Source organism: Amphiura filiformis, chromosome 3 (genome assembly GCF_039555335.1).
Source record: "Amphiura filiformis chromosome 3, Afil_fr2py, whole genome shotgun sequence".
NCBI lineage: Eukaryota > Metazoa > Echinodermata > Ophiuroidea > Amphilepidida > Amphiuridae > Amphiura > Amphiura filiformis.
In genome coordinates, this window is record NC_092630.1 from 74,968,712 (window position 1) to 74,981,214 (window position 12,503).

Here is a 12,503-nt window from a genome sequence, read left to right on the forward strand (position 1 = left end):
GAGTATAATCTTGACCTAGTTTGTTTTTAAAGGGTTTGTCATAAATAATTATGTAATTAGAATTAGAATCATTCATTAATAAACTACACATATCTTTGCAGGATAGAGATGCTTGCTTTTTTCTGTTAAGTTAACATTATGCTGTCATCAGTTGTTGTAGATGGAGAATAGTCCCAAGTTGTCATTGTGTGTGTGCAGTTTAAAGACCATGGATTGCTATCTTCAGGAGATAACAATAACTAAACTACACTTTGAACTGTTACATTCAGTATAATATAACTGATATCATCAGTAGATAACAATAATTATTAAGCTATCAATTATTAATTATCCTAATAATTTGAAAAGGAAACCTGCAAAACATCAGAAGATAGCAATAATTCAACTGATAGCATTGATTGAACTGTCATCTTCAGTGGAAAGCAACAATTATTTAACTGCTATCTTCAGTAGATAGTATACAAATATATACTGCCATGAGAGGTTCTGGTTAAAACTATGGGCCCGAGGTGAGATCAATAGTACTATTTTCCTGAGGGCGCAGCCCCGAAGGAAAATAGTACTATATTGATCTCAGCGAGGACCATAGTTTTAACCAGAACTCTCGAATGAAGGCAGTATATATTTGTTTTATATCCTTCATTCATAGATTTTTTGTGCATTGATTGGTTAAAAGATTATATGAAAACTCCACCATGCTTCAAGATAGGCCTAGGTAGGGCCTATGCACGGCAGTCCGGTTTAGGCGGTTCAAAAACCTCGCACTGTCATGTTCGTGTGTTAGTGGTTTTAACCTTACTCACGGTCAGTGTTTCTTTGTTCAAGTTGTTACATGTAAAAAGATTTACATGTGTAAACTTCGAAGGCCATCGTGCAATCGGGATAGGCCTCCACACGCACGGTACTAGGCCAGCTACCTTCATGCATGCATGGCCTAGGCGGTCCGAGACTGTCTCGCACTGTCAGTGTTTGTTTTTAAGCTTACCGTGTCAGTGTCGCTCTGAATCTGGCTGTGTTGGTCTGTGGTATGAATTCAGTAAATATTCCTGCGCTAGAACTGGTAACAATTCAAATTAAACAGCTGAAATTGTGATCTTCTTCAGCAGTAGCAGCCCACTCCAGCTTGATTTATATTTCGCCATTTTTGTGTTGTCGCTCGGCAGTGACAAAATACTCTTATAGTCAATGTCGACGCTCAATGTTATTGTTATGCTTTATGGACTGCGACGTGGGTATGCTGCTATCCGTATATAGTAACTATTCAGAAATACTATTTACGGCTTGGATGTACTATTTACGGACGTAATATTTACGGACGTAAATAGTACTTTTTGCACTTCCTCACAGAATAGTGTGTTTATTTTTGATCACGTGACACACTTTTAACCAATCAATGAACAAGAATCTATGAATGAAGGATATAATAATAATTCAACTGCTATCTTCAGTAGATGGTAATAGTTCAACTGCTATCTTCAGTAAATAGCAATAATTCAACTATCTTCAGTAGATAGCAATGATCGAACTGCTTTCTTCAGATAGCAATGATTCAACTACCATCTTCAGTATATAGCAGCAATAATTCAACAGCTATGTAGATAGCAATGATTCAACTGCTATCATCAGTAGGTGGCAACAATTATTCAACTGCTATCTTCAGTAGATAGTAATGATTCAACTGCTATCTTCAGTAGATAGCAATAATTCAATTGATATCTTCAGTAGATAGCAATAATTCAACTGCTATCTTTAGTAGATAGCAATAATTGAACCAATATATTCAATAATTCAACTGGTATAACTATTGCAAGGTTCCTTTTAGTGTTAACTATGTCATATATATAATATGCATGTAACATCAAGCTTATGCATAGGACTTTGTGCAAAATAATATTTGCTGGACGGGTAGCAGTATGCTTAATTTGAAAAGGAACTCTGCAAAACATCAGAAGATCGCAATAATTCAACTGCTATCTTCAGTAGATAGCAATGATTCAACTGTCATCTTCAGTGGATAGCAACAATTATTCAGCTGCTATCGTCAGTAGATAGTAACAATTCAACTGCTATCTTCAGTAGATAGCAATAATTCAACCGCTATCTTCAGTAGATAGCAATAATTCTACTGCCATCTGCAGTAGATTGCAACAATTATTTAACTGCTATCTTCAGTAGATAGTAATAATTCAACTACTATCTTCAGTAGATAGTAATAGTTCAACTGCTATCTTCAGTAGATAGCAATGATTGAACCAATATTTTCAGTAGATGGCAATAATTTAGAGCCATTTAAGAAAAAAGGTACTCTAATGCTTTTCTTATCCTAGGAAAAACTGTATCTTAGTCATACATTTTAGCCCAAACCATTATGTAAAATCCCTACCGTTATCCAAATGCTCTTAAGTTTCAAAATATAATCTATTGTAAATTCTAGACTTAAATTTTTCAAACTTGTAGAGAGTATTTATTATACCTGGATGTATGATACTGTATCCATCAACAATCCACTTAGAAATTATTTGAATTCCTCTCAATCTTGGGTTTCATCTTTGCAAATAGAGCATATAGTCCGAATATGTTCAAACTCATCTTTATTTGCATCTCATCAAAATCATTTTTTCAAGAAGCACAATGTAGGTGGATCTACGTGACTGCACCATCACAGCTTGGTTGTTTTACTCAAAATCATCAATTATTGAATGTTTTATGTCGTGCTATTATAATTCATGTAATATATTACATAGACACTGCACCTGTAAATTGCATTGAATTTGAGCTCTTATATGCATCCATTTATGTATATTAAATATGCATAGTTTGAAAGACTTAAAAAAGCCTTATCTATATTTTCTTTACCTTAATAATTATATACTTTTGTTATTTCGTTCATTTTTTACACCCTGGTCATAACCAGACACAAGAAATTCGATCTCAAACGATATTTTTCATTCAATTAACAGAATTATTAATTGAAATAATTATGAAGTATTCAAATTAAATTAAATTAAAAAATTTGAAAATAGGAGGATTGTAAAATTATCATTTTAAAGTGGTTTCTAATATAACAACTTATTTAAAACTTCCTAAATACAGTGTTTTTCTATTTTTAAATGATGATTTGTAATAATTTGTCTCAGTCTGCCTACCATTTGTCTCAATCAATAATCTGAGTTGGGAAGTGCTTGCGCATTCATGATGTGAATTTTTGATTTTTAAATTTGTTTTCCAACTGCATTGCAGACATGCTTTCTGTGGAATCTATTGATTCCTCCAGAACACATATGCCAAGCACTGTACAGTCTCTTCAATTATTATTATATATTTCTTTCTCATTTAAAGACACTTACATTATACATGACCAAATTTCAGTCCATTCGGGGCTTCCTCAAAAATGTGTTGATGCTTACACGATTGAGGAACCACTATTATATCTTGAGGATAAACATAACTAGAACATTTCTATATATAAATGTGCTAGTGAATTTCAATGGTACTTCATAAACTATTTTCTCTTCAGAAATTCACAAGAACCAAGAAAGACAAAATTGAATCGCATTAGATGCTGTGTTTTAATATCGGTACTCTTCTCATATTGAGCTATTTATGTAGCTGTACGCTGGATATCTGAATTGGGGAGTGCACTCTCCTGGATTTGAATTTCTCCCATTTGGTAGTTCAACTTATCATTAGAGTGAGTAAGAATTAGTATCTCACCCAAAATGTCATTCAACCTGTGTTGTGTGCAGCTCCACCTGGCTTCACCATTTTATTACTCAATACTAGTATGGGGCTAGACTGGAAATGTTACAAAATGGAATAATCTTTATTATTTAAGTTAATTTACTTTATTTTGTTTTCATTTTGCTATTATTTATTTTGTAGGCCTTGATCAGAGGTTTCACAGATACCCCTTTACACTTGGCAGATAACTATGGTGGTAGAAACTGAACACTAGCAACTCATAATCATAATCATCAACAAATTACATACTTTGTAATCATAAAAATTCTCAACAAGAATAAACAGGTAACATTGATCTTGCCCCTTTCATTTGGGCTTTGAGCATATCTGCCTCACTACTTGCTCTGCTGCTGCTTTAATGTACCAATTTGTTGATCTATCATAGCCATGATATATGCAGCTAGCACACAATCTTGATAATGTCTTGGATGACATAGAGAAACTTTCTATCCATCCTATCTGTCTTATTCTCAATCTCAAAATGTGCAATTTCCATATTGCAATATGAGATTTTAATCTGCCAGTCAATTATAGACCTGCCACTGCTTCAATGTGAATAAAAATATGATTGCTTTCAAATCATTCCTGTAATTTTTTCTACATAGTTGCATAAATGTGACGTGTCATGTCAAAAGGAGACACTTTTGGGCAGGATCATAAATGGAGAAATAGCCAAAAATCTGCCGGTGGGTGATTTTTTTCACAATTTAGGTTTGTTGCGAATTTGTGATGTTATTAATGCTAAAAATATTGTCTGATAGTTTTAGACCGGAATATAACTGGCATCTTGTAGTTTTTGAGACATTTTTCAAGTTAATTCCTACTCTCAACATTGTCAATAATATTTTTAAAGGCCGATATCTCAATTTCCAATTTTATAATACCATAACTTTCGAACTCAATATCTTCGCTTAGGAATGTCCGATTACGTTGGGGAAAACGGCGTTGTGGAGCAAAATATCTCTTTATTTAAGATATGTAAAAAACTCAAAATTCATAACCTGCCCAAAAGTGTCTCCTTTTGACATGACACGTCACAAATGCTCAAGATTGCAAATGTAATAGCTATGCTACATTTTATGCTATGATTATGATATGCTATTGCTATCCATATCACTCTCACTATTAACGCTGGTATTGCTATTACTTGGCAGTGCTATGCTATTTTATGCCATGATATGATATACTTTGTTATTCTTCATAATGATCATATGTCTGTAGGCACACCCACCTATCTATCCCTGTTTATACACTATCTTTAACCTTGGTGCAATGCTATCTAAGGTAGACAGTAAAACATATTCATACACTCCTAGATAGTGAGAACCAATCAGAGCAAATGTTAGAAAAATGTGAACCATGCATTGATTGTGTATAAAGCATGGGCGCACACTAGGCCTAGCGCACACTCCGCGTACTACGGACACATTCATTTTTCCAATCAGTGCAAATGTTAGAAAAATGTGAACCATGCATTGATTGTGTATAAATCATGGGCGTACACTCCGTGTACTACGGACACATTTATTTTGTTACAGGTTGATGCTTTAATATTTGCTTGCATTTTCAAACATTTTTAGTGACAATTTTGTTATTAAAATAGCAAAAATTACTGGATTTTTTTCTCAAATAGGTTAATAATTGCATATCACATGTTGCTCAAGAAAATTGCACAAAATAATGCACTTGTTCAGAGATGTTGCTGTGACTAGTGCACTGCGGGCTTGTGCATTAGGCGCATCAATATCTCAGTATGCATGCAATATTTTGTACAATTTCACTCCCAACAAGTGATACACATTCATTAACCTATAAATATTTTATTTCTGTTACATTTAAATCATGTAATACATAAGTTGAATGTGAAGGCATTTGTGATGCCAATGTGTAAAACAGAGAATAAGTACACAGGTGATGTTGCAATTAACTCTTAATGGCTCATTTAGCACATTCACAGCATTACTGATTTCAACATCTGTCTGTGTTTTTGTAACAAAAAGCAGACAATACAACTAAAAGATATAACTTCATTAACTTGTAATGAACAGACAAATTAATGTAATATGTAACAAATTAATGTAACAGACAAATTAATGTAATATCCATATGGAAAATAAATGGTTAATTAGCATGAGAACTTTTGACTGCTTTTAAGCAACAATTCCTACATAAAAGGAGGAATTCCTTGTTGCCCAAATGTCTGTGTTTTTATTTATTTTTGGCTTTTTTGGAGCATCTTTTGCCACAAATAATCTGACAAAAGGTCAAGTAGTCTGAGCAAATAAAAATGATAGACAAGAAATATATTGAAAATATAGTTATTTAGCCATTGTCAACATGGGGTCACCGACAGAAATATTTTCCTAATATATTGGACTAACACCTCAGCAGTATGGTACTTCACAATTTTACATATTCCTCCAGCCAGCTCGTCAAAGTACATTGGCTGCCATTGGTATAGTTATTTCTATACATTTCTATATGGTGTGGGCAATATGATATGATCATAATAATACTACAACATTCAGATCATATTCATTTATCATTGAATGCAATGGATGACAACAAAGTAAATTTTGATATCAAGAATCTTTGCATCTCATATAGCTTGTCTCATACTACAATCGACACCTTCAAATGATACATTCACATTGTGAATAAATAAAGTAATACTTGTCTACTACAACAATAAACTTTACTCCTGAAGAGATCACTTGTTTAAATTAGCTTTGTTTGTCAGCATCTCTTCCTCAATTCCTTCCCTCACTCTTTCTGTTTGTCTCTGGCTCTACCTTTTTCTTCTCCTATTTCCATCAACATACTCATATCTGCTTTAGCTTTCAACATTGCAGTATACCCCCTGATTAGCTTGAGGCAGCTATTGAGACACATCTTGCATACAAACATATGACAGGTAGCAGGTTCTGCTTTAGATTGCTTCAATGGCATCAATCCCAGTGGGTAGGGGGCATTGACATGTGTCCCGTCACCTTTCGGCAAAATGACCCATTTTTTGTTCTTTTAAGCCATTTTTTGACAATTGAGGCCAGTTGTCCCCCTACATTTCAAGACAGATTGGCACCAATAGCTTATTTTAATACAATATTACATTACACCAATATTATTGTGAGGCAGCCATGGAGCCTCGCCTTGCATATATCATGACAACTAGCAGGTTCTGCTTTATCTTGCATTAATACAATATTCAGTAAACCTTTATTACCTTGAGGCAGCTATTGAGCTTCACCTTGCATTCATCATATGACAGCTAGCAGGTGGCTCATCTTATTTTCATAAGACCAACAAAATGAGTGCTGCATGGCAGATAGTGTTGCTGTCTTCAGTAGATAGCAACCTGTTTACATATTAAAATGGATTAAAGAATAGATCAAGTAGGTGCATTTAGTTGATTAAATTCTGCTATTAAATTTTTCTAGCTTTTTGGGAGGATCATTTAATCCGTCAGTATTGGAAAAATGTGCACATCATGAATTTATAACAGCTTGGCAAAATGTGCAGTGAGTAAATATTGTGCACAAATTTTACATGTATATTTTCAACACACAGCGTCACTCCCAAAGCTTAGAATCATTGATATACTTGGATCAGTAGTTATCAACACAAACATGTGTTAGACATTCTGCACAGGAGTGTTTTGTCTGGCATGTTTATATTGGGCTCTGTCATGGCCATATCAATTGACAGGGTTATGTGCTGGCTTCCTATCTAGGAATAATCAAAGTGTAGACAGTTTACCCTTGGTGGATATACTCAAAAGGGGTTGGAATAAAAGACTAGTTCACGTATGACGTCACTGTCAATCAAATTCTCCATGGCCCGTGATTGGTTAACAAAGCGTAACTGGGGAAAATGTTTTTTGTATTTCTGTTTTTGATAGTATGAGCCCTGAACCAAAATGGGAGCAAAGTCTAGGTAGAATCCTTTGATCAATGTTACCTTGCTACCTCCTATTTTAAGGAGTTGGAAGTACATTGTTGAAACATTGTGAGATGATGTGTTCTTTTCCTGTTCATATTTTTATAAATGAGTAGAATTCAATGTCATTTCTCTTGAGACTATCTCTCAATACGTGTCTCCTGAGTTCCTCTCTCTACCGGAAGTAAATTTGTACTGAAATTCCCTCCCACACGGTAATAGGCGTATTACATAACAATAGATACAGCTCGGAGCTGAGGTTATTCCATTTTCTTTGTTATGCATATTGTATCATGTGAAGGAATTCAACTTCCCAAGGACAAACACTGAATCCACATATAATCAGAGAAGAATATTAGATGCATATTGAATGAAGACTGTTAAGTTGATCATAAAATGATGATGTGCCTTTAACCAACCGACACCTCTGCCTTTTCTATTACCTCTGACACACTTAAGTCAACTGCTCAGGTGAGTTTACAGTAGGAGAAAGGTAAACAACGATGGAATACTGAATATATCATATCAAGTATAAGGAGACTCTTGTCGCTCACACAAAACAGTTTTATGTATACTTATTTTAAATTTTAATATCATTGCCATCAGACAGAGTGAAAACTATATGCACCCTTTATTATAGTTACTATGATACAATAATGTTCATGATGCCAAAAACAATGAAGTAAATGAAATTTCTTTTTGACACATCTTTAAAACAATTTTACAACTGACATCCAACTCATTTTGCCACCATCTCATCACATTATGTGCACAGCAGTCAGGCTGAATTTTTATAGTACAAATTTTAATTTGCTTTAATATAGGTTTGATCATGGAACAAACTTGCAATTTTATTAGTTGTGCTTACATTTTGTTTTCCTATAAAATACTTTCATTGCATTGCAAATAATGTGCTGTAAACAGATTTTCCCTTCTTGGCTCTGCAGCCAAATTCATTTGATCTTGAGTTCGACCGTCAATGCTGTTTCAATACTTGCTACTAATGAATAATCAACTAATTTATCAGAATAATAGTAAAATTACATACAAAGACTAATATTTATCACTATTAACAACAGTGAATAGATGTTTCAATTAGTATTAAGGATCGACCAAGAATGATGAAAGATCAAACAAATATGGTTCTATTGCCTAATCAAAGTAAATATTGCAACAATGAAATAATGAAATTCAGAAGTTTTGTATGTTTTCTTGGAATGCTGGGCTGAGAAATGCAAGTAAGGTATTGGAATTTGTTAATTTGAGAAGACGTCTTGCCTACTTTATGTAGATTTCATACACTCCTAGATAGTGAGAACCAATCAGAGCAAGCGTTAGTAAATTACTAGCTGTGCATAAATATTGTATAATTGCACGGGCACGAAGTACGCACAGTGCTTTCTTGTACTGATATGTTGCTGCGTCTAATGCACTCCCCCTTCAGGGCTCGTGCATGAGACGCATCAACATCTCAGTGCGCGTGCACTATATATTCAACCTTTTTAATTTGACCATATGCTTGAGGAATGTTGCCGGAAACAATGAAAAGAAATGACAGAAGAGTATTATTGTATTTGAGGAATATATAATGAAATACAAGATGCATGTAGCTAGGAGACTGCATTTGTTTGCATTCTTTGGCCTGCTAACCCAGTAACTGTCTTTGGTTTCTATAAAATGACCAGGTGGCCCAGCTGGTGTAACACACTCAATGCTTGTTGATATCTTTTGCCCATTTATCTTATCAATTGAATTGGGACGTGATTGCAGACCAAAGTTTGCAAGTTTCCAATAAAGTGCTACAGGCTAGATATATTTTCATGTTGATACAAAATAATAACTTTCCTTGCAGGTCTAATTATACGTATCCTGTTTCTCTTGGCACTAGGTATCATGGTAGTGCATGAGACATTTTGATTAAATGTTATCAGTGCCCTACAAACATGCTGCAACTGTAATTGGGTTTTTAACAAAATACTAGGTTAATTTTTCAGAACCCAAATTGATTTAATGCTTACTTGCGAATGAATGTGTGTGTGTTAAAATTGTATTTATGAAGGAATAGTGTCAGTTGGTATTGATTGGGTTGGATTGATCAAATTGGTAAATTGACTTTATATTAGTGGTTACCTTTGACATTATAAAACCAAAGACGTCGTAATTTCTTTACATAATTATGTTAAGTGTTTTACTAATTAACAGAATGTATAATCTTCAGGAAAATAGTTTGCTTCTTATAATGATTATATCTAAGAAACAGGTTAAAGGTAGCCGAACTTCTTTAAAGGCAGCGATATAAACATGATTAATGAATTCATTTTTATTTGTTTGTTTGTGCAGGTATTTCGTAACTACTTGACATTCTGTGGTATAGGCATCATGAATGCACAACTCTTTGAGATGTCTGTCAATGAGTACAAGAGAAATCAGGTGAGTAGGCAATAATCTCATTTAAACTAGCTGATAGAAATGAGATGAGTTTGTCAATGAGTACATGAGAAATCAGGTGAGTGGGCAATAATCTCATTTAGATTAGCTGATAGAAATGAGACAAGTCTGTCAATGAGTACAAGAGAAATCAGGTGAGTAGGCAATAATCTCATTTAAATTAGCTGATAGAAATGAGACAAGTCTGTCAATGAGTACAAGAGAAATCAGGTGAGTAGGCGAGAATCTCATTTAAATTAGCTGATAGAAATGAGACAAGTCTGTCAATGAGTACAAGAGAAATCAGATGAGTAGGCGATAATCTCATTTAAATTAGGTGACAGAAATGAGACAAGTCTGTCAATGAGTACGAGAAAAATCAGATGAGTAAGTGCTTCTCTCATTTAAACTTGCTGATAGAAATGAGACAGGCCTGTTAATTAATGAGTACAAGAGAAATCAGGTGAGTACACACTTATCTCATTTGAACTTATTGATAGAAGTGAGAGGACTCTGTCAATGAGTACAAGACAACATACTGGTAGAAATGAGATGAGTGTGTTAATGAGTACAAGATGAATCAGGTGAGTAAGCACTTATCTCATTTAAACTGACTGATTGAAATGAGACGAGTCTGTCAATGTGTACAAGAAAAATCAGGGAATTATGCACTTATCTCATTTAAACTTGCTGCTAGAAATGAGTGTTTCAAAATCTTTCATGTTTGAAAGATTCTTTTTAACATGGCTAGACTTTATTAGGAATGTGGATTGTACAGCTATGTCAGCCACTCACCACAGCATCAATGTCTTTGATTACGCAGGTAACATTGATTTTTCTTCATAAAATGTCTCAAGTATGCAAGTGATCTAGTTGAATAGTGTTCAATTGCATTATGGTGTGGAGATCATTTCATACTACTGATCAAACTTTGAATAATGTAAGTTTGTTATATGTATGAAGAAGTCAAAACAAAACATGAGCTATGTTCTTTGTTAGGTTTTTGAAACATTTGTAAGATTTTTATTTTCAAAAATTCCCTGTAGCTCTGGGAAAAGCAACACATGAATGTTATCATAGAGAATCCAATGAATTCAAATATTACACTTTTGCATGTTCGTTACTTGAGCCATGATTTTAATCGCTTCCCATCTCCTTTACAAAGTTCAAAGACCATCGTAAATGAGCACTAAATGAACGATGCAATTAATAATACATATCATAGACGGTTCAAATACCATTATATCATATATGTATATAGCATTATGATACATTGTTGTATGGAACGGCTGACGATAACATTGCCAGTTAATCTAGTATTGATTGGCAGTGGAAATGTGGATTTGGGCAATGTGTAACTTAGACAAATTGTCATGTATTTTCTTAAAGGAATTAATACTAGTAGGCCTATTACACAAGTAGAATAGCCTTCTTGTGGACAGGAAATAAAGTGTCTATACATAAATGTCATCCAGTCAGAGAGTATAATACAGAGAGAAACACTATTGGGAAGCAATTTGAGTAAAGTGAAGGTGTTTCCAGATCCAGCTATCCTTGTGTCTCATGGGTGTTAGTGTAGTTGATTCTTGCCTTTGGCCATTCTTAATATTACATGATTCTATTCTTATCTGTCCAGAAATTAAGATGGACAAAGTATGCTTTAATGAAAACATGGCGGTATACTAGGTGATAGTTTTACAGATGCACGTATAGTTGCAACACATTCAACTTGCCGCTTTCAACTTGTGTGGAACAAAGATTGCTGTCAAGATGCTGATTTCAAATGAGGATATTGAGATGTATCTATCTATCTCAGCTCAGGAGGATGCCAATGTTCTCCTTTTGTAATTTAATGACATACTTTTGAGCTGCCTTTCTTCTCAAATTCTATGGACTAGTTGATAGTTGCTTACAGCTGTTACAGCAGAACTGACATGAGTCAAATTGAGATGGACAAGTGTTGGTTAGTTGCTGTGTAAGGTATAATAAGCAAATAGATTGTTTCTCTGCAGGTTAGGTTAGATTGGTGCATACAGGGAATAGCTGGCATACTGGCAAGAATAGGCTACTAACCTCCATAACACCATTAGTGACCTCTGCAAGAATATTACATTTCTTAGTTCAACTCATTAGCTGTATTACTTATCAAGACATCTCTGAAGTTCATTTCTATATTCAATGTCAGGCAGATTCTATACATAAATGAAGAATTGAACTGTTATACATTGGGGACATTTACCATATTGGATTGTAAAGAATGGGGACTAAGAAAGTAAATCTCCATGTTTGTCTTACTTGTGGATGAGATGGTAGTTAAAAACCTCCTTCACTAAAATAAGCACAGAGTATGGTCCGTCAATTTGGTTAAGTCATTTGGTGCTTTGAACATGTTCCTTAGC

The 12,503-nt window shown here is 34.2% G+C and overlaps 1 protein-coding gene across 3 annotated transcripts in view; it reads left to right on the top strand.

The window, feature by feature from the left end:
* The window catches only part of LOC140149117 (cGMP-specific 3',5'-cyclic phosphodiesterase-like), a 132,690-nt gene that overhangs the window by 49,713 nt on the left and 70,474 nt on the right, over positions 1-12,503 (top strand). For all 3 annotated transcript variants that reach the window (XM_072171290.1, XM_072171288.1, XM_072171291.1), the window contains exon 3: positions 10,018-10,107. In XM_072171290.1, the coding sequence (XP_072027391.1) occupies positions 10,018-10,107 (90 nt within the window). The remainder of the gene's footprint in view (positions 1-10,017; positions 10,108-12,503) is intronic.